The sequence below is a fragment of the Gracilinanus agilis genome, chromosome 2 (assembly GCF_016433145.1).
Source record: "Gracilinanus agilis isolate LMUSP501 chromosome 2, AgileGrace, whole genome shotgun sequence".
In the NCBI taxonomy this organism is placed as follows: domain Eukaryota; kingdom Metazoa; phylum Chordata; class Mammalia; order Didelphimorphia; family Didelphidae; genus Gracilinanus; species Gracilinanus agilis.
In genome coordinates, this window is record NC_058131.1 from 527,398,415 (window position 1) to 527,422,347 (window position 23,933).

The 23,933-nt window shown below is 40.0% G+C and overlaps 1 protein-coding gene across 1 annotated transcript in view; it reads left to right on the top strand.

Annotated features, from left to right (window-relative positions):
- EHD4 (EH domain containing 4) overlaps positions 1-23,933 on the top strand; it is a 100,161-nt gene that overhangs the window by 55,405 nt on the left and 20,823 nt on the right. Inside the window, exon 4 of the mRNA XM_044665112.1 lies at positions 16,725-17,137. Coding sequence (XP_044521047.1) covers positions 16,725-17,137 — 413 coding nt within the window. The remainder of the gene's footprint in view (positions 1-16,724; positions 17,138-23,933) is intronic.

Below are 23,933 nucleotides of genomic sequence, written 5' to 3' on the forward strand. Positions count from 1 at the left end.
TTCCACACTCATGATCCCTCAGCATGGCAAAGGGAGGATGAGACCTCCCTTTCTTAATGTCATGTAGTGGAAAGATATCTCAAACCACCTAGTTTCAAGTCTACTATTTGGAAACTGCCATCAAGAGACCCATTCTGAACCAGATGACCTATAGTGAAAGACACATCATATAACCAATACCTGAGTGAGGATCCCTTCTACACAATTAGTTCTGCCACTTTTATTTGGCAAGGTCCTAGGTTTGACTCCTGCCCCTGCTACTTATGACTGATGTGCCCTTGGACTAGTCATTAACTTCCACAGACCTCTGTTTCCTCATCTGTAAAATTAGATCTTAGAAATTCCTTCCAGCCTTAGGTCTGGACAGCAGGGAGCAAATCCGTGACCTCTGAAGGCAACTTATTCCACTTTGGAATGGATCTTCTTGTTGGAAAGTGTTTCTTTACACCTAGCCAGAATGTGTCACTTCTCTATTTTTTCTGGATTTAGTTTCATCTTTTTTCCATTACTCAATGTAAACAAAAATAGTTCTGTGTGTATGTGTGAGAGAGAGAGAGAGAGAGAGAGACAGACAGGCAGAGACACAGAGACAGAGATAGAGAGAAGGAGAAAGGGAGCAGTTGAGAGACAAAAAACAGGTAAAAGAGAGGGGAGGAAGAGAGAGGACTGTAGATAGAAATAATTAATTATTTTGGTTTGAGCTGTCATCTAAAATAATTTTTAAATGTGTATATCATATATAATTACTCATACCTATAGGATTTTAAGGCTTTCAGAGTTTTTAGATTTGCAAAGTACATTTCCATGAGGCCAATATTAGTCCCCATTTTACTGATGGAGAAATTGAGGCTCTGAGAGGTAGATTGTAGTAAAGATTGTTTACTTCTTTTTCTTTTCCAGCCCTTACCTTCTGTCTTAGAATCAATACTAAGTATTGGTTCCAAGTCAGAAAAGCAGTAAGGACTAGGCAATTGGGGTTAAGTGACTTGCTCAGGGTCACACAGCTAGGAAGTGTCTACGGCCAGATTTGAACACAGGACCCCCCATCTTCAGGCCTAGTGCTCTTTCCGTTGTGCTACCTAGCCAGCCCCATTCTTTATTTTTGTATTTACTATACCTGGCACATGGAAATGCTTACTAATGCTTATTGATTGTGACTTGCTGTATAAGTGCATACATAGGGTAGGATTCAAACCTAAATTCCCTGACTCCTGAATACAGCATGTTCTATCAGCTACACCAAGTTGTTTAAAAGGAACAGTAGGGTGGGACAGCAAGGAAGTTAGAAATTACGTAGAAAATTAGACCCCTCATTCATCTCAGTCTTGGTTTAATGCGGAGTGTTTTTTTTTTCCACTTTTGGAACTCAGTGACCTGAAAACATTGTCTTTCTGCCCTTCTGAACCAACCATAAGATGACAAGATGCATTGTTGTTTTCCAGGAGTTTCAAGCAGTCATTGCTTGGCCATGAAGCACTCGGGTGGAGTCTGTAAGTGTTGGCAATTTGCCTTGAAAAATTTAAGAAATACTGCTTGCCAAACTGACTCCATCTGATTAATAGACACATCGCATGTAAAATTCTTGTCCATGCTCCTCAAAGTCCCCTGAGAGAGGTGGGGAATGGGCATTGTTCCCATTTACATGACAAATTCTTGACTTTGGTTACTGGACTCCTGTAAAATATAAGATCCCAAGTAACTAATAATGTCTTTCAGTAGAAAATTCAATGGAATTTTGTCAAAAAAAAATTTAAACTGGGATAACTAATATTCTTCTAAGATATGCATGGTTTATTCTCTTCTCCCCAATCCCTCATACACATATCAAACCCAGTTGTCCAGTTTGGCCAAGAATATCTATATTTGGCTTTAAAAGATAACTGTTCATGTTGTTCAGTCATTTTAGGCTTGTACAACTCTTCATGGCTCCATTTGGTGTTTTTATTTTATTTTATTTTTTTTTTGGTAAAGACGCTGGAGTAGTTTGCCATTTTCTTCCCTAGTTCATTTTTACAGTTGAGGAAAATGAGGTAAACAGGATTAAGTGGCTGGCCTAAGGTTGCACAGCTACTAAGTTGTATTGGTTCCAAAGCAGGAAATTATAAGGGCTAGGCAATTGGGGTTAAGTGACTTGTCCAGGGTCATAAAGTTAGGAAGTGTCTGAGGACAAATTTGAACCTAGGACCTCCCATGTCTAGGCCTGGTTCTCAATCCACTGAGCTACCTATCTGGCTCATGAGGTCAAATCTGAATTCAGGCCTTCCTGACTCCAGATCGTGTAATTGGAATCTGTTACCCTAAAAACTACGATCCCCAGCAAAACTATGATTCCCAGGACCCCACTCACTTCCAGTCATTATGTGCTGATGTAGACAGGATATAAATTGGGTGGAGGTCCGTCTGTCTAGCCTTGTCTTCCTGTCGCAGCTTTGGTGGAGTGGGCTTTTTGAACAGGTAGAAAAACTTAGGCATGTGGTTCTATTTTGTTAGATAATAAACTTTATAAAAATAATACTTGAAGTATTGCACATTAATTTAAATCCTACAAGATCCAGTGCTCTATCCACTGTGCCACCTAGCTGTCCAACTGTTAGTGTATAGGATGGAGGGAAGGGGGTAATGGAGAGAATAACGCATATTCAATTAAATTCAACAGCATTTGTAGGAATTTATAGAATTTGTAGAAATTGTAGCTCTGGAAGACAACTTAGAAGTCATCAAATCCTACTCCCAAGTCCTACTCCCTCATTTTACAGATGAAAAAACTGAGACCCAAAACAGTCCAGTGACTTGTTTAGGGTCATACAGGTAGTAAGCACCAGACTCAGGTTTTAACCCAACTTCTTCCAATTCTTTTACACCAGCTACAAACTAGGTACTGTGCTTGGTGCTGAGAAAACTAAGACCAAAAAACAGATTAGTCCTTGCATTCAAGAAACTTACCTTCTCCTAGAGTCATGTTGGCAAAGGCATGGCATGCATATCCTGGCGTGCCAGAGGGGGCTGCTCCATTCCCCCTCTCCACAGCACTGAGGACAATGTTCACATGCCTCGTTCCTCTGTCCAGCAGCCCAGTGTAAGCATTTCTTCCCTTTACTGTCTGGGGTAATGGAGGGGCTCACAGGCAGCTTGAAGGTGCAATTTGGGCACACGATCTCTAAAAGGTTTGCCAATGCTCTACTAGAGGAATTGTAGACAGTGACACGGTCCCCTACATGTACCCAGTGTACCCAGGGAAATAAATTCAAAATCCCTGGAATGGAAATTCAGGATGGGAAGTATCAACAGTGGGAAGTTAGGAAAGAATATCCCACTAGCAGAGTTTCAAGGCATAACAAGAAAACCTGCTAATCATTTATAACATCTTTATCATCACTATTAATAAATTGTCAGTATTTTAAAGCCCTTTGAGCTGAAATGTTCTTTATGGTGACAGATAAGCACTATAAGTAATCAGTGCCTATACCACTCGATTTAGTTACTTAAGAAAGACACTAAGCCAAATTAAGTTCACTAAGAATTTAGCCTGTCGCACTAAGAGTTCAAGACCTTTTACCAGTGATGGTGCTAGAGGCATTCTAGGGCAGTGTAGTCAAAAGGAGAGTGGATTTGGAATCAGGTTGAAAACTTGGTTTTGAGTCCTTGCTCTGACATTTGCAAGTAAGGCTTGGGGTCAAGTCAAGTTCTTGACTGTGCTAAGTCTTAATTTCTTCATCTATAAAATGGGTCTGATTACATTCAGTCATTTTACCTTGCTGAGTGGTTATAAAGAAAGTGATTTATAAACCTTAAAACACTATAGAAATGGCTAGCCTCTTTCCTTAAAGAACTTTCTGCCCATTATTTTTTTTCATTTCAATAATGAGAAATGAAATAGTATTGAACCTGTCTTGTTATTCAAACTATCCCTTTTATCAAGCCACTTGACCAGAGGTCCTAAAGAGCCAGTCCTGAGTTTGGAAGACAGTTTAATTTTGAAGTCTGCCTTTGGACACATATTGACTTCCCCTGTCCAAGTCACTTGACCTCAAAGTGACAAATTCCTAATATTAGGAATCTCAGAATAACTATCTATGTGAATTCCTTACCAGGAATTGCCTATGCCAGAATCACAATGAAATTACAGGTCCAGACCAAAACAAATAAAAAGTTAGAGTGTTTTGGTGGCTGAACCATAAAGTAAAACTCCTCAGTTCCTTTACCTAGAAAAGTAAAATATGATGATATCTGCTGCTGCTTTCATTTATATTCCCATGTCCTCTTGGAGCTGAAGGAGACTTCAAGAGGTCATCTCATTGCTCTATCTGCCAGAACATTATTTTTATAACATCCCCATGAGTTAGGGAGGGACAGGTTATGATGATAGACTTGTTTATTTTATGAGGAAATAAACACAGAAAAGCAAAATTATAGTGTCTTGGATCAAATCCCAAAGAGATGACAGGATACAGAAGATAAGAACAACATGGACACCACCTTTCCCAGGGACAGCTTTTTGTAGATTCCACAGGAGATACCTTCAAGCTTGGTAAAATATAGCAAGATGCTTTGAAAGCAGGAATATCATTGTAGCCAACACTGAAATTTACCAGAGGAACAATGATTGCTATTTGGAAGCTTTCGATTCATCATGTTTTTTATTAACTGACTACTATGTGTCAAATAGAGTTCTAGGTATGGTAAAAACAGAAAAAATTTCTGCCCTCAATGAGCTTATATTCTACTGGGAGGAAACAACATGAACACAGAAAGCAAAAAAAAAATGATCCAAGTAATTTTAAATTGAGAGAGTAGAGGTAAGGAAAGGAGTCCTAACAACTTGGGGTTCTGGGGTGGGGAGGATCAGGAAAGACAGGCTGAGCCTTGATGGGAGCTATGAATTCCAAGAGGGAAAGAACATCACAGTCGTGCAGGACAGCCTGTTGAGCATGCTGAAACCACTTGACCTTCTTTCTTCGCATGCAGAGCAACAAAATAAAAACTTTAGCATAAATATGAAAACATATAAATCTCTGCACTAAACCATCCCTTACTTTAAAGTTCGTTTCAATCAGGGGTGTGCTGGAGCCAGCTCTTAATTATCAATTTTTCATTGTGAGCATTTACACCTCAGATATGCTACTGACTTATTGTTTTATTGATTAACTAGACTTAAGAAAGTAATTGAGAAAATGTCAATAATGCAGATGAAACCTAAAATTGCATCCTATGTATATTTTTCTCTCCCAGAGAGCTGATTGCTAAACATTTACTGGCACACCACTGGTTATAACCTTTATCATTTGGCTTCCATTCAGGATCCCAGAACTAGCCAGACCTAACATCTGGGTCCTGTATAAGGATTCAGACAAGGATCATAGGTTTAGGAAAGCCTCAAAAATCAACTAATCCAGTGATGGTGAACTTTTTTGAGATTGAGTGCCCAAATTGCAACCCTCATGCCACATGTGAGCCCCTCCCCCCTCCCCTGCCTTACCCCAGACAGGGGAGAGAGGAAACACTCCCATTGGGCTGCTGGGCAGAGGAGTGGGTCATGAGAGAAATGTCCTCAGGCTCATATAGAGAGTGGGAAGGAAGTAGCCCCCTCTGGCACACATGCCTTAGGTTCACCAACATGGATCTAGTCTAACTTGTACCTGAACAGCAATCACTTCTGCAATATCTTCCTTGCTACTCAATTAGGAGATTAAATCACCAGATCTCTTAAGCTCCCTTTCTAGTTTCAATCTATAGTCACCCAGCCTCAGTTTAAAGATTTCCAGATGTAGAGGATTTGCCTTTTGTGGAATATCCTATTCCCCTTTTGGGTCAAGTAACAGAGCCCCATTAGAATGTAAACCCCTTGAGGGCAGGAACTATAATTTTTTTAAATCTTCATTTGCCTTGAGCCTCACACAGTGTCTTTCATGAAGTAAGTACTGATAAATGTTTGTTGAGTTAACTATCTAAAGTGTACTATAGAAATAGAAATTCTTCTTTATCTTTATGATTGGGAGGCTTCTCAGCATCCTGGTTGTCTTTTTTTCCTCGACATACTCCAGGTTGTCAGTGTTTTTCATATATATCTAGTACCACCCCCACCCCCCATATTGAACCTAAATCTTCCTGTGTCTCCTCTCCATTATTCCCAGTTTGTCCTTAGGGGATAGATAAATAGTACAATTCCAATTCTTCACATGCTAGCCATTCTAATACTTATGTACCTCCAGGGTACAGCATAGTGGCTAGTATATTTATGGTTGTTCAGACATTTTTCAGTTATGTACAACTCTTTGTGATCCCATTTGGGAATTTCTTAGCAAAGATACTGGGTGGTTTGCCATTTCCTTCTTTAGGTCATTTTACAAATGAGGAAATTGAGGCAAACAGGGTTAAAGGTCTTGCCCTGGGTCACATAGCTAGTAAGTGTCAGAGGCTGGATTTTAACTCAAGAAGATGAGTCTTCCTGACTTGAGGTCCAGCACTGTCTACTGAGCCACCTAGCTGACCGGCACAAAGTAGACACTTACGTGTTTTGTTTTGTTTTGTTTTTTAATTTTAAACCCTTAACTTCTGTGTATTGACTTATAGGTGGAAGATTGGTAAGGGTAGGCAATGGGGGTCAAGTGACTTGCCTAGGGTCACACAGCTGGGAAGTGTCTGAGGCCGGATTTGAACCTAGGACCTCCTGTCTCTAGGCCTGGCTCTCAATCCACTGAGCTACCCAGCTGGCGCCTACGTGTTTGTTTTTTATACCCTTATCTTCTAAAACAGAAGACTGGCAAGGGCTAGGCAGTCAGGGTTAAGTGACTTGCCTAGGATCACATAGCTAGAAGTATCTGAGGTCAGATTTTAGCTCAGATCCACCCAACCCCAGGTCTGGCACCCTAGCCACTGTACTAGCTAGTTGCTCCTTAAATGCTTATTGATTAACTGACTTGAAAACAGCTATCATGTCCCCCTTAGGCCTTTCTTCTTCAAGCTAAACAATTCTAGTTCTTTCCATTATTATCAGAAAGCATATAGCAAAACAAAATATACTATAGAAATGGAAATTCTTCTTTATCCTTATGATTCTCAGTATCCTGGTTGTCTTTTTCTGGACACATTCCAGGTTGCCAGTGTTTTTCATAAAATGTGCCCAGAACCAAACACAGAACTCCAGAAATGGTTTGCCCAGAATAGGGTACATTAGGATTATCACCTCCCTCATTTTGAACATCACAGTTCTATTAATAATGCCTAAGGTTACATTAGCTTTTTGAGCTGGCATGTCACAGTGTTGACTCACATGAGATGAAGTTCTCTAAAATCCTTTTCTGTTTTTCAAAATCAGTTCAATATTTATTAAGCTCCTGCTATGTACAGAGTTCATAAAGCCTAGATGTATCTTCTGCTATTTTGTATTTGCATAGTTGAGTTTTTTAAACTCAAGCACAGAACTTTGCTCCTTTAAATTTCATCCTAGAGATAGATCTCTGTGCTCTGGCCTGTTAAGATTTGATTCTATGTACAATCAAACGTAATGGACTTCTCTACTAGTAGCAATGCAAGGATCCAGAGCAAGGCTGAGGGACTTATGAGAAAGAAAACTAGCCTCATTCTGAGGAAGAACTGTGGGAGGAGAAACACAGAAGAAAAACAACTGCTTGATCACATGGGTTGATGGGGATATGATTGGGGATGCAGACTCTAAATGACCACCCCAGTGCAACTATCAATAATATGAAATTAGGTCTTGATCAATGTAACATGTAAAACCCAGTGGAATTGTGCATTGCCTAAGGGGAGGTTAGGGGGGAGTTTGGGGGAAGGGAAAGAACATGAATCATGTAACCATGGAAAAAATATTCTAAAAAATAAATTAAAAAAAAACAGAAAAAAAGATTTGATTCTATCATTCAAGTAGAAGCTGTCTTTCCTCAGCTCATGTCATCTGCAAATGTTGTAAGTATATCATTTCTACCTTCATCCTGGTAGCATGAACAAGACCAAGGTCAGATCTCTGGGACATACCACCAGAGACGACTTTGCTCCAGATTGACACTGAACCATCAATTAGTTGTCAGTCATTTGGCAATTCAGGTCCAGTCATTCAAGATCTGAATCATAGGATCATAGCTTATAGAGCTGGAAGGCACTCTAGAAGTCATCTAGTTCAACCCCTTCACTTTACAGATGAGCAAAATGAACCTTAGAGGCAGTAAGTAATTTGTCTAAAGTTACACTGGTAGTAAGTGGCAGAACTGTGATTGGAACTCAGGTCCTCTGGAAGTGCTGCTCTCTTTACTATACCAAAGTGAATATACCTAACTATCCATTCTCTTTGGCTTGTTTGCAATAGTGCCATAAGATACTTTCTTTTCTTTTCTTTTCTTTTTAACCCTTACCTTCCATCTTAGAATTGACACTAAGTATTGGTTCCAAGGCAGAAGAGCAGTAAGGGCTGGGCAGTGGCGATTAAGTCACTTGCCCAGAGTCACATAGCTAGATTTGAACCCAGTTCTTCCTGATGCCAGACCTGACTCTCTATCCACTGAGCCACCTAGCTGTCCTGCATGAGATTTTTTTTTTAATTATTAAATTTTTTCAAGAACTCAGATCCCCCTCAAAATACTTTTTTTTTTTTAAATACTTACTGTGGACAACACTGAAGTGACCGTATTTTGAAACTTCCAGCCTTTCTCCTTCATGTCTTAAATCCTGGCTTCTTTTAAGACTGAGCTCAGGTACCATTCCTCCTTCCATCACAGCCCCCTTACCCACCCACCCCACCCCCTGCCCAGCTACTCGTACCTCTGCTCTAAGATTTCCTTTTCTGTTCTCTGTGACTTGTCTGGCATGTGCTAATGTGTAAATGTTGCCTCTCAATGAATTGTTAGCTCCTTTAGGGTAGGGACTTTTCCTGGTTTTCTTTGTATCCCAGTGCTTTGCAGAGTTCCTAGAATATAGTAAGTGCTTCATAAATGTTGGTTGGTTGGTTGAATGATAATAATAGTAATAACCACATACATACATATATATGTAAAGAGCTGTGTGTATAATATATAAATATATTTTATATCCATACTCACACATATATACACCATATACCACATATATGTATGTATATACACATACCCCTTTACTTCTATAAATTCATCTATCTGATCCTCACAACCACTTGGCTATAAAGCTAGAAATGCTATTATTAGCTTCATTTTCTAGACAAGGAACCCGAGGCTCACCAAAGTTTAGTAACTTGCCCAGGGTTGTAGGACTAGCAAGCATCTGAGGCCAGATTTGAACCCAGGTCTTGTTAATGCCACGGATGAAGATTCTGTCCATGGTAAAGGGGAGAGTGAGAAGGGAGGGAGAGAGGAATATAAGAGAGGAAGAAGACAATCTGTTCTGCTTGATCTCAAAGGTAAATAATTTGCAATTATCGGCTTTTGGATGACTGGATAGGAGCCTTGGGTCTGGAGAAGGCTGACAGGTGTGGCGAGGGTTCCTCAGGCTTTCCTTGAGGTTTCCTTGAAAAAGGGAGAATTTCTTTAAAGCTGTTCAGAGTAATTCTAGCAGGGGTTTCTTGAGAGGTGGCCCTCAATGGAGATGAATGCAGAGACCCCTGCATAAGAGAGTGAGAGACCCAGACTCCCTGATATGGAGAATTATTGGCTATAGTATTGAATATGTAATGAAGGAAAATGTTAATCTAATGGCCTGAAACTAAACTCTAGCTTCCTTTCAGAAAGGCCCACTTTTCCCTTTTCTGATTTTAAATATAAACACATTTCAGCTCCCTTTTCAGTGCAGAGACTACTTTGATCTTGTAATAGAGATTTTAGGCAGCTTCAGTGCTAACTTGTTTATCTTGCACGTTTCAATAACAGAAACAATTAGATACTCCTTTTCCTAAGAACTCAAACCTCTTAAAAATCTATCTCAGCCCTCGAATTTGAGGATTTCAGAGAGTAAGCATTAGATAAAAATAAAGCTTCTACAAATGTAGTAGCCCCCCTCCCCCCCCAAGAGTCATGGCTGAACCTCGTTATCTTACAGAATCACCAGAAGGGAGCTGTCTGGCCAGTGTATACCTGAACAAGAACCCCCCACGCAATATACCAAATAAGTGATCAAGAAGTCTTTGTCGAAAGGCCTCCTATGAGGGAAACTCATTACCTCCCTTGGCATCTTGGGCATTCTTAGGAGAAGCTCATCGTGGACTCTCTTCATCTTTGTCTCTGCCCTTAGTCTCTGAGAGCATGACGAGTTACAAAAAGGCAAATTTAGGTTTAATGTAAAGAACATTTTGCTAATGATTAGTGCTATGGATAGCTGTCCCTGGGGAGGTGGCGGTAGGGGTAGACAGTAAGACTTCACTGGAAGTCTTCAAGAAAAAGACTGGCTGAGCATTTGGTTGGTATGTTATATAATAAGGATTCCATATATGTTGCTTTTCAGTATGTGGCATTCAGGTATAGGTTGTATTCTATAGTTTCAGGGGGGCTCTTCCAATTCTGTGATTCTATGAATCTTGAAGCATCTCAGAAGGAATTTTAGAGATCATTTGGGTCCCTCCCAGATGCCCAGAAAAATAAAACGAGTTACTCTAAGTAACATAGCTAACTTGAACTCACTATTCCACACCTGTCAGCCAGCAGTTTCCCCAGCTCCACCATTGTGGACCAACTCCTGGCTACTCTCCAGCAAATCCAACTACACAGAAGTCAATTGTGATAGTTTACAAAGTCAAGAAGAACCCATTTGCTCATGCTGCTCTTCTCCCCTATTCTCTCTATTTTTTTTTTTCTCTGTCTCCTCTCTTCTGGCTTTCTTGTGATTTTCTGCTGTTGAGGGATGTTTGTGTGTCTGCTTTCCCTTGCCCCTTGCCCACCCCAGAGACCTTCTCCTTTTACCTCTGTAGGCAGGAGATTATCAGCCACCTGGCCACACTTGGTGTGGAGGGGCAGTGAAACCTTGCTCAGTTCTTAAGAAATATCTTTAATTCCCATCGACTTCCCTCCAGACATTTTTGTAAAATATTTAAAGGGATAGAAAACTAGTTATCTAGACATAAGCAAAAGGTAAGCAACCCTTGCTGCCATTTTTGCTTAAGGTTCTAGAATTAAATCATATACCATATATAACTCTTTTCTCTAATCCTAACTCTTAAGAGCAGTAGATTCATGCTGTTGGTCTCTAGGGAGACCAGATAAAAAAGTAGGTAGACCCACACAATTCTACTATAGTATAAAATATTTATTTAGGGTTTTCCTTAAACCCCCAAATCTCAAAAACCTCCTGATTGAGGAATAACATTGAGGTAAAAGCATCAGGACTAGTGGTCTTTATCAGCTTCTCTGCCTTACACTCTTCCCTATTTAAATCAGTCTAAGCCTTCCAAACCCTCTCCCCCATCTCTGATTCAGGGTGATTAGGGCAAAGGGGTTAAAGTTAAAATCTACTGGACACCAAATATGAAAAGTTAAAATAGATTCTGGTGCAAAACTCAGTTAACCTCACCAGAGACAAATGTTAATCCTTGCTGTCCCCAAGGCTGCTTTTATCTTCTGCCTCGGCTATTACTGTCTCTGCTTGGCTATCATTCTCCCAATTTTCTGGCCAATCTAGGGCTCACCAAAGATAGACTTAAGCCTACTACTTAACCTAAGGCTGAAGTCATTAAATCACGTGAAATATTTCTCAGAATGGAAGCGAATGGAGTGATGGTTTGGGGGGGCACCAAGGAGTGGTTCAGGCACGTTAGCTTCCTGGCTCATGTGTCTATTGATCCCAAAGTCTATTGTTAAACCAGCATCCTATTTTAAACAAATGGGTTTGGAAACTTGGCGCTGGGAAGAAATTTAAACATAACTTTTCTGTTGTGCTTTGTTTTTGTAAATTAGTTTGATGAAGTCCCTTTGACAGAAGAGTCCATCTTAAATTAAGTTTTGCTTCCGTAGGGTCTCCACCCTGTATTTACCTGTGCCAAGTAACAGCTGATCTAAATCCAGATCCCATTTCCCAATAGTGTCTTTCTCTCCCAGGTCCAAGATTTAAGTCTACAATATGGGAGATTGTGGCAGGAAGCATGGGCTGGGTGGACGAGCCCCTTCCTTCCTGCCTCCACCCTCTGTTCTCAGAGTATTTGTGGGCCAAAATCTAAACTCCTAAGTAGAATATCCTTTCCTTCCCTGGGCCCCAGGATATGGTGTTTGTGTCTTGGTACAAAGTTTCTGGGCCTCAAGAACACGGACAGATGCTGTATGGAATTTACAAATAACTAAGTGCAATAAATTAGTGACTTTTATCCTTATTTTAACCCCAAACTGAAAAAAGTTTGATTTATATTCTCTGCAGAACAGGAATCTCCCCTAATTTAGTCATTTAAAAATTGTGCAAAAGTTTCACTGGCATTAGTGAGCACCACAGTCTAGAGTTTGTTTGGTTTTTGTTTGTTTGTTTTTAATTACAACCTGGATTTTTTCCTACCTCTCATCCTATTTGCCACTGGACCCCCTTGTAGGAAAATGCCTGGCATTGGCCCCTGGCTTAGCTCTCACTGAACCAATTTCCACAACCTCTGAGCATTAGGGGTTCATTTCCAGGCCTTTATGAAGGGCGCATAGCCACTGAGGTCAGAACATAGGACACTCAGCAAAGTATCTGCTCATAAGATTAGGATTGTAATGGTTGTGAGGAGTCCATAACCCTGCCTTTAGCCAAGGAGGAAGAGTACTTACTTCAACTAAATGTGACTGTCCCTATTTATCCAAGCACATGAATGCATTTCTTCTTTCATGCCTTTTGATCCATTTGTGGAGATGCACTTCTTAAAATAGGGTTAGTAAGACTTAGTTTTATAGAACTATGTCACTTTGACAGAATCCCAAGAACCCATGTGGTACTCAACAAAAATTAATTTATCATTGTATTTTAATTAATATTTTAACTAAGAAGAGGGTACAGCAACATGAACAAGTTGTGTTTCAAAAACTTCTTTATTGTCAGTTCTTTAGACTACAAAGTCTCTTCCCATAGGTAGAAAGTGTTTTTGTTGTTATTTTGTTAATTAGACATGTCCGATTCTTCATGACTGGTCGGGTTTTATCAGCAGAGGTATTTACAGATGAGGAAACTGAGGCGAACAAGGTTAAGTAACTTGCCCAAGGTCACATAACTGTAAATGTCTGAGGCTGGATTTGAACTCATGAAGATGAATCTTTCTTTCTCCAGGCCCAGCACTATCTACTTTTCATGGTACCTAGTCCCAACAACCTAGTACCAACAATGACTAGTTGTTGGTAAATAATTTTTCAGTCACATCCAGCTCTTAAGAACCTCTTTTTGGGAGTTTTCTTGGCAGACACACTGGAGCGCTTTGCCATTTCCTTCTCCAGCTCATTTTATAGATGAAGAAATTGAGGCAGACAGGATCAAGTGATTTGCCCAGGGTCATAAAACTAGTAGAGTCTGAGGCTGGATTTGAACTCATGAAGATGAGTCTTCCTGATTCCAAGTCCAGTGCTCTATCCACTGTACCACCTCGCTGCCCCATATAAATGTTAGCTTTTGACTATTATAATTAGTCTACATTCCTTTGCATTGGCCATTTCCCATGCCTGGAATGCACTCCCTCCTTTCTTCTTCCTCACAGAATCTTCTTCCTTTAAGATGCAACTCAAGCATCATCTTCTGCATGGAGTCTAGGTTGTTAGGACTAAAACATAGCTGGCAGTACTGATAATAGGTGCTTAATAAATACATATTATTTGTATTTATTGACTTCAATAAAGTAGGGAGTGCCTAACCTTAGACTGATCTCTTAAAGAACACCTAGTCTAACTTCCTCTTTTTACAAAGGAGGAGACTGATTTTGGGAGAAGTACCAGGTTTTTAAATGGCAATTTTTTTACAGTACTGTCTGTGTCTTTTTGATGAGCTAGCTAGACACAAATGCTCAGATAATAGCTCATCACACCAATGAGGTCAAGGTTTTGAGTCTCATAGATATTTAGCTCTGCTCTCTGCTAGGGTCACAAAGAGTACTTCAGCCTATCCAACCCTTCCTTCTGAATCACTTCAGGTTTTAAACTCTATCTTCCAGGAGATATATAACTTTTTCTCTGATTGTGCCTTAATTTTCACCAGGAGAATCAGGTAAAAAAAAACCCAGCTATGAAAATCTGTCCCAACTATTAGTTTGATATATTTTACTTACTTAATTAATTTATAATATTTTTCCATGGTTACATGATTCATGTTCTTTCCCTCCCCTCTTCCCACCCCCTCTCATAGCCAATGAGCAATTCCACTGAGTTTTACATGTGTCATTGATCAAGACCTATTTCCATATTATTAATATTTGGGTGATTGCTTAGAGTCTGCATCCCCAATCATATCCCCATCGACCCATGTGGTCAAGCAGTTGCTTTTCTTCTGTCTTTCTGCTCCTACAGTTCTTTCTCGAGATATGGATAGCGTTCTTTCTCATAAGTCCCTCAGAACTGTCTTGGATCCAATGCATTGCTGCTAATAGAGAAGTCTATTACATTAGATTGTGCCACAGTGTATCAGTCTCTGTGTACAAAGTTCTCCTGGATCTGCTCCTTTCGCTCTGCATCAGTTCCTGGAGGTCTTTCCAGTTCACATGGAACTCCTCTAGTTCATTATTCTTTTGAGCACAATAGTATTCCATCACCAGCATATACCACAATTTGTTCAGTCATTCCCCAATTAAAGGGCATCCCCTCATTTCCCAAATTTTTGCCACCACAAAGAGTGTGGCTATAAATATTTTTGTACAAGTCTTTTTCCTTATGATCTCTTTAGGGTATAAATCCAGCAGTGGTATGGCTGGATCATAGGGCAGACAGTCTTTTAAAGCCTTTTTGTCCCAACTATTGGAAATAGAATTCCAGTACGCATCCCCTATTCAGTGGTGGTCTGGTGGTGTCATCTCAGTGTGCAAACAACAGCACATTCATTCATTATCTAAGGATAAAACATTCTAGGAGCTGGTACTATCTGATACATAAATAGGTCATAACTGTTATTAATTCTTGTTTTTAACCTGGGAGATAGCTTGTTCTAGGCTACTGAATTTGAAATTAGGAATTCAAATCTCCAATTAGAGTCCTGATATACCACAGTGTGGCCCCCTTCTTTAACTCTTGAGTTTTTCCCAATTCTAAGTTGGGAGCAGTTAGCTATGAAAATAAAGTTGGCCCTCGGGTTAAAAGCCCCCGTAAGTTCCAGGTAAACTAAGGAAAGTTATGGAAAAGTGGGAAAAATGTGTGGCTTGGACTCAGGACATCAGGGTTCTAATTTGTTTTCTGTTAGGTGATGAATATCATCTGTAAAATTATGGGATGAGACTAGGTGAGACTTGAAGGCTCCTTCCAACTCAAATATTCTGTGATTCAAGTGCTAATGAAGCATAAAAGAAATGGATCATAGTTTCCCTTTTCTTTGCATTTTATATACATTAGATTCTTATAAGAATTTGTGTCTCACGAGTTTATTAAGTGTCTGTTATGTGCTAAGCACCGAAGACACAAAGTCAAAAAAGAAAGAAAAAAGAAAGAATCCCAGCCATCAAGAAGCTTACATTCTGTTGGGGGTAGGGTGGGGAAGACATGGAGAACATGTGTATATATAAAATGTTATGATTAATAAAGGTATTAAATACAAGTTAACTTTGAGGTAGGAGGAGATATTACAGCCCAGTGCTGTTTAGGTGGCCTAATGATTTAGGGAATATTGGAAATAGGCCGAAAGAGATTAAGAGCAGGAGGACACAGGGAGAAATTGGAGTGTGCAGGTAGAGCAAATACAGATTGATATTTATAAAGATGATACTTTAAAAATAATTTGGAAGGCTAAGGACATTACAGTTATTGATCCCAGCATAGCACAGATAAGAATCTCTTGGCTCATGTCTCCAATTCTTTTTGCCTTGTTTTCTGTTTGGTGTCATTTCCTTCTCTGCTGACTGCCAGCTCACATCCTACCATTTTGACATTTGGCTCAGAATGTGTGCTAATGAGCCTCTCGGAGAACCAAGACATTGATAGTGCTGAGAACATTTGACTTATGGACTGTTGTTTGGCAAAAACCTCCATTTCTTAAAAATCACTTTTAAAGGCCCTAGATCAAACTGTTTTTAATCTCATTTCTTCTTATGTAAGATTGTCCAGATTATCCAGCAAGAACCTGGCTGCTTAGCAGGCCCATTCTAGGTCATCTCACTCTTGAATGGTTCTGAAACAGTAGAAGATATTGCCTCCTTCTTTAAGGGGGCGCTCATCCTTTCCCTTTGTCAAAGGTTCAAGTGAGAAAATATTTGGGAAGAAAACTCAGATATTCTATTGGGTTTATGCTTAAGTCACTCTGGTTTGGGGGGGGGGTTTAGAGTATTGTTCTTGGAGTCAGAAGCAGATCAAAGCATACTGTCTTTCACATTAGATTATAGTTTTATTTTGGGATTGGATTTTATATGAGTATTCTCTTATAACAATGATCAATACAGAAGTATGTTTGCATGATAATACATGAGTTACCCAGATCAAATTGGAAGGGAACAGTAGGAGGGAGGCAATTTAGATCTTATAATTTTGGAAGACGTGTCTAAAATTATTACTACATGTAATTGGGAAAATAAAATATCTTTGAATAAAAAAATGTTAATTAAAAAAAGAATGCACTTCTTTAGGACTCTATACTGACACATTTTTCTTTGCATTTCTTTCTTTCTTTTTTAGGTTATGACTTCTGCCAGGTCCTACAGTGGTTTGCTGAGCGTGTTGACAGAATCATCCTTCTCTTTGATGCTCACAAACTTGATATCTCTGATGAATTCTCAGAAGCCATCAAAGCCTTCCGGGGCCAGGATGACAAGATCCGTGTTGTTTTGAACAAGGCTGACCAAGTGGACACTCAGCAACTTATGAGAGTCTATGGTGCACTCATGTGGTCTTTGGGGAAGGTGATCAATACTCCAGAAGTCCTTCGAGTCTATATCGGCTCCTTCTGGGCCCAGCCCCTTCAGAATACCGACAACCGAAGGCTCTTTGAAGTGGAAGCCCAAGATCTCTTCAGAGATATCCAGAGTCTTCCTCAGAAGGCAGCTGTGCGCAAACTCAATGACCTCATCAAGAGAGCGAGGCTGGCCAAGGTAACTCAAAAGATAGCCTTTGGAAGTAGCCTTTTCTCCTCTGAATTAGTTTCCTTTTTCCTTCTCTAAAACAAGAGGACTCTCTCCCACAGGGAAGATGAGAAATTAGAACGTGGAGATTAGAATAAAAAAAATTCTAATGGCAACTTGAAGAGAACAGAAAGATTCTGTAATTATACTAAAGTGAGTCTCCCTGGGTAGTCGCTTTGGCTATGCTAACAGAGAAGGAATAACAGGATGGTCACCATTTAATCGTGATCAAAGAATACTGGCCCTCAGTGTGAAGATTTAGGGGGAAATAATCAGACAATGACCCCTGTTGGAAATCATTACCTCTTATAGACCTAGGACTATTCTAGGGATTCTTGACATGGTTAGTTCAAGGCTTTCCCACTGGGGCCACCTAAGAAAAATAAATTCATTAAAGATATTTTGTAGGGGGCAAAGAATATGGCCTTTGCAAGAGAAAAAATATGGGAAAAGCATATTTTGGGCAAAGTTTTAGAGTTGGAATGGCTCATAGAGGTGTAGTCCTTCTCCTTCATTTGACAGATGCAGCTCAGACAAGTTTCATGACTTACTCTAGTCAAGCATTTTTTCCTCTATGGTATCATAAAACTTTAAAGCTGGAAGGGACTTTTAAAATCATCCAATCTCATCAGGAAACAGAGGGGTTAAGAACCTTGCCCAAGAGCACACACCTTAGTTCAGTGACAGTACTGTGACCAGAACCCAGATCTCCTGCCTGACTCTTGGTCCATTGTTCTTCCCAATTTTCCTGGCACTCCAGATACCAAGTGATGGAAAGAGTGGAGCTAACCTTTTCGTCCTCCAGACCCAGATCATCAGTGTTTTTTTTTAGGAAGAGAATGCTATTTATCGCCTGTCCCATATTGTCTTCTGGAGACACTGAGTCTGCTCCTTTACCCACTTCATACCCAGAATCTTCTCCTGACCTCAGATGCCCAGGCAATCAGTATTCTTTATCTGGATATCACTGTCCTTTGGAGTCCAAGCCCCCTCCCCTCAACCCCCCAGGAATACCACCTTTTACCAACTCCTCAACTTCTATTTCTAGCCTAGTCTGACTTTGTATTAAAGCCAACAGGCTTTTGCAGCCAGCCACATGTTTCTTTTGGCAATAAAAATAACTCTCTTGTCTCCTTTGCCCCATCTATCCATTTATCAGCTCCTGCCTCAAATACATGCATCCCCCCAGTATCTTTCAGTTAATGTACAACTATCGAGTATTTGGGTGAATCTGCTCCTTGTTACTACCCTTTCCTCGTTAACAAATGCTTCTCATTCCAGAGCAAGCGGTTGTCCTTCCAAATCTATGAATGCTCTTGGAGAAAAGCTGTCTTCCCTTCTAGTGAGTTCTGTCCATTCTCCGAGTTCTCTGTATGCGTTGACTTCTCTACCAACCTGCAGGGTACCATGACAATCCTACTTTTATAGACTGGCCGATTGGGGCAGGGAAATCATGGCACATTGTTTGAAGGTTTAAAACTTTCAAACTTGTTATTAAATAATCATGCTAGCAGCCAGCTTAGTAAAGTGAAGAGAGCCCTGGAAAAGGTTTCAGAAAACTCAGGATCCAGTACTGATTTCGCCACTAATCAGCTATGTGACATAATGACAACAATAATGATAATTAATAGTAATAGCTTGCATTTATGTAGCCCTTTAAGATTTACAAACCACTGTAAAAAATGTTATCTTTTTATTGTCACAACAACTTTGGGAGGTAAGAACTATTGTTATCCTCATTTTACAGTTGAGGAAACTGGGGCAGGCAGAGGTTATGCTACTTTCCTAAGGTCAGAACTTCTTGACTCCAGGTCTGGCACTGGACCTGTAAAATCACTTTTCCTCTATTTGCTGAGCCTGTTTGTCTTTTATGTGAGTGTAATAACTGCTTATTCAATAGGAAAGCTGTAAAGTACCCTATAAGTGTAAGGTTCTGGTGGCCATAAGTTGATAGGATTTGGAGGTGGTGATGGGGATATTTTACTTTGTAACTTTGTAAGAATCATTGATTTGAGTTGTATTCAATCTTCGAATAGGGAACAGAGCTAGAAAATAGATCAACTCAGCAAGCACATGGCTGACACCTGCCTACTTCACATAAAAAAATTTCCTGGGTGCCAGGGAGACAAAGACTAACATTAAACTACTTTAAGAAGCTTCCCTTTTCTGGAAGAAATGAGTGTGGTACCTGGAAAATTGAGAAGCTAAGTCATTGAAAAGCTCATTGGATTACCATATAATACTACACCTGGAAAAGGCAGGAGAGATCATCTAGTCAAACTCCATCATTTCACAAATAAAGAAACTGAGGCCCAACAAGGTTAAATAATTTGCCCACGGTCAGGTAGTCAAAAAGTGGCAGAAACGAGATTCCAGCCCAGGTTCCCCTTATTCTAAGTCCAGGTCTTTTTTAATTGTACCATGCCATCCCCCAAGTTCTAAGTGACTATAATTTTTAGCACCATCCCTGAGATGTTACAGCCTCTGCATAAGCTGGTACAGAGCTTGATGGGGAAAACTAACTAAGGGGTCAATCTCTGCTGCAAACTGTTGTGAGTGCTAGCTCTATAAATACAGGAAACCCTTGTATTTATTGCTAGAGGGAGGAGCAGCCTTCCTGAAAAAGACCAAGACATTTATAGGAGGGAAATTTATATTTCTCTTCCTTAAGGATAGTGCCTGGTATGTTTTGTTTTATAAAGTAAAAACATTTGCACCACAAATAAAGAGGGTCACTCTTTTCTTTGTATTGAATTATGTAAGAAGCAAGAGTCTTTTGACTGTGACAGAATATCATAGGCTTAGAGTTGGAAGGTCAGCATCATCCAATACGGCTCTCTCATTTTACAGATGAGGAACCTGAAGCCTAGGGCAGCTAAGTGGCACAGTGGATGGAGTACTGAGCCTGGAGTCAAGAAGACCTAAATTCAAATTTGGTCTTAGACACTTTGTAGCTGTGTGACTTTGGGCAAGTCTCTTAACTCTGTTAATTCAGTTTCCTCGTTTTAAAAGTGAGTTGGAGAAGAAAATGGCAAACCACCCTAGTATCTTTGCCAAGAAAATCTCAAATGGGGCCACAGAGTCAGAAATGATGACAACAAGAAGACTAAAACCCAGAGACGTAGGGGGTTGGTTTTGTTCAAGGTCACCCAAGCATTAAGTGTCAGGCTGGGATTTTCAGTTCAAATCTTTGGATGCCCAATCCAGTGTGCATTCCACCTCACCACACTGGTTCCCTTTGCACATATATTACCTGCAATGTGATATTCTAGTTGGGGAGGCTTTCCTTTGTTTAAATATATAAACCACCTGAACTATCCCCATTAGATTATTTATTTTTTTACAGAAGTTTCCCCTCTTTTTGGGGGGGGGGGTAGGTTAATCTCTATGTTCCTCCTGATTCAATTTCTCTTGTTCCCATGTATGCTTTGAAAAATTAAACAAGAAGCCTTTTCCAAACATTTACACGTACATGCACTATAGATAAAATCTCTGAGATCGCACTCTAATTTTTCCTTGCTTTCCATATCAATCATTTTGTTGTTATTCAGTCATGTCCAAATCTTCCTGACTCCATGGAAGATAGCTATATCTATGGAATTTTCTTGAGAAGGATATTGGAGTGATTTGCCATTTTTTTCTCCAGTGGATCTTTTCATCAGGAAATCAGAGGGTAAGTGACTTGCCCAGGGTCACACAGCTAGGAAGAGTCTAAGGCAGTGGTTCCCAAACTTTTTTGGCCTACCACCCCCTTTCCAGAAAAAAATATTACTTAGTGCCCCCTGTCACATACTATCACCACCCCCTTACAGTTATTCACCGCCTCCAAATGCACCTGTGGCCATCACCACCTCCCTGGATCGCTGCAGCACCCACCAGGGGGCGGTGGCACTCACTTTGGGAATCACTGGTCTTAAGGCTAAATTTGAGCTCAGGTCTTCCTAACTCCAGGTCCAGTACTCTTTTCACTGAGCCACTTAGCTGCCTCATAGTGATCATGCATTCCATATATCCCATAAAATTATTTATTCCTTCAGAATACAAACTGTTTCAATAAAATATAGTTAAAGGAGGGAGCAAAGAAGGCACAGAAGATAATTTTCAGGGACTGAGAGTTCCTGGGTCTGAATTGAAATAATAGAGGACACAGCTGTTCATCATGGCGAGAGGTCAGTAACTGAAATGAACAGTCTCATAATCAGCAAGAATTCACAAGACATCCAGAAATAAATCATAGTCATACCAATTCACATTTCTTTGTGTTTTGTAAATCATTTGTATCACAGAAACCTTATGAGGCTTCTTTAGAAATACTCTCAGGAAAAGAGTGGCGTTATGAGAAATTAAAGAGTTTGCCCAAGATGCTGGCTAGTTAAATGTCCGAGCAGGAAGGAGTCCAGTCCATGGCCAGTGCACTCTCGACTTCGCCAAGTATCTTGTCTGTTGTCTTGACATTCATGATTGTTAGTTTTACTTTTTTAAAGTCATAATTTAAAGTCATTTAGGAAAAGGACAAAAGAAGTGTTTGACAATTGTGTTTTTACACATCCTAATATTAAATTAAAACCATGGAAGTTTAGAGAGAGCTTTCTGATATGAATGAATGCAATTTTACCAATATATACCCATAGAGGGAGATATTATACTTGCCTGTGTGATGTTGACATCTTTCCTAAAACTCTGTTTTTGGGGGTAGCAAAATGGCTTAGTGGATAGAAAGCCAGGCCCAGAGATGGGAGGTCCTGGGCTCAAATGGGACCTCAGATACTTCCTAGCTATATGACCCTGAGCAAGTCACTTCACCCTAGTTGCCTTAGCCCTTGCTACTCTTCTACCTTGAAATCGATACTTATCATCAATGCAAAGACAGAAGGTAAAGGTTTAAAAAAAAAAGTGTGTTTCAAACTAAAAGAAAACCCCTTTGTAGTGTCTGGGAACCCTAACAGCTTACAGAACCCTGAAGGAATCATAGTTAAGGATTTTTAGAACTGAAAGGATCAGCTAGTCCTCTCATTCAGTTCATCAGCCAATCCATTCATTTTACAGATGAAAAAACTGGGGCTTACAGAGGACCACACAGCTAATAAGTAGCAAAGTCAGAATTTGAACTCAGCTTCCCTCACTCACAACCTGATGCTTTTCCCACTATACCGTTCCCCATTTTGCATTCTCAACTAGCTCTGACTCTAACTTGAGAAAGCCACTCACTTCTTTCTGCAGCCCATGCACAAATGAGACAGGTCACATAAAGGTGACAATTTTATCCATAGATGACCGGTTTTACTCTTCTAAAGATATAAGTTTAAAGTTGTTTGAATAAAAGAGGTTATTGGAGAAACGAGTGTGTGTGTGTGTGTGTGTGTAATAAATTCTTAGTCATTTTTTTCTTGAATTCTACTCATCAAAATCCAGGAACTTACTAATTAGTCATGAATAATATTTTGGCAGGGAAATCAGGCACAAGCTGCAGAGGGTGAGCCATATTCATTGTCTGACCCCTGTACCTTTTTTAAGGTTTTTTTTTTTAACACCTTTCAATAGAATAGGATTGTTTATGGATTTATGCACAGTGAGAATGAGTCAACATGTGAGGAAGGAAAAGCTGAAAAGAAATAAGCAAAAAAAGGGTTAGTTATTTTAGAAGTTTTCTAGAATTAGTCTTCAAGGTCTTTCCATTTTAGTAATATCTGGGAGTATAAATGTGGCATTCAGCCAGATCCATTCAGTTGTGCTAGTCATTCCTTGGTTTTAAGTTAGACAATTGGGGGAACTGCCTGAACCTTTCACACAAGAGTTCGTGCTATTCTTCCACCTGTAATGTCTACTTCATGAGATTTTTAAAAACCAGGACCACATACTGATGAAAATATGCACGTATATGTGTGTAAATGCATGAATGTGTATATCAACATACATGGAAACTAGCATTTTTCCAAAGAAGGTCTTCCCAATATAAATGCGTAATGAATATATTTAGAGAAAGGACTAGTAGGGAGAAGCTGCTGGTAGGAAAACCTAGGACTGTTCATCTGCAGTTGTAGGGAGAACCACCTACCAGGTATGAGAATGAGAGCTGGAGGGCATCCCTGACACAGGACTAAACCTTCAATTTGGTTGGTTTCCTGTATCTTGCTCTGGCTTCTCTGTGTCCTAAGGAATGTCCTTTGTGTTTATTCCTCTGGGTCGAGTTTTGTCGGTTTGATGCCCACAAAAGGCAAGTAGCTCAGGAATCCCAGCACTGAGAGGGAAGTCTGCCAATGCCAAGATAAATGCCCTCACACGAAAGGTACAACTAATTGCTGTCTTCCCGAAGCTTCCTAATGAGACCATTCCCTTTTCCCTAAGGATGTGCCTGTTTCTGAGGTAAGAGCCTCATACACAATGGTGATAACTCGAGAGATATTTCAAGGTCAACCCTTGATTAAATCTTAGGGGACCATAATATGCCAGATTTTTTCCACTGAGCCCCCCCACATGGGACCTGATATTCTCCCTATTATTGACAATACCCTGAATTCCTTTTCCAATTTCTAGGAATGCATTCATCTACATAAAAAGATATTTTTGAAGTCAGTGCTATATGCTTGTGATTTGTCCATTTTTGGTCCAAGTCTTGGTCTTCCATTTTGAGTATCTGACCCCCCACTCTCTTTTTCCTCCTCCTCCTCCTCTTCCTCTTCCTCTTCTTTCTTCTCTCTCCCTCTCTCTCTCTCCCTCCCCTCTTCTCTTTCTTCCCTCCCTCTCTCTCCCTTTCCCTCTCCCTGTT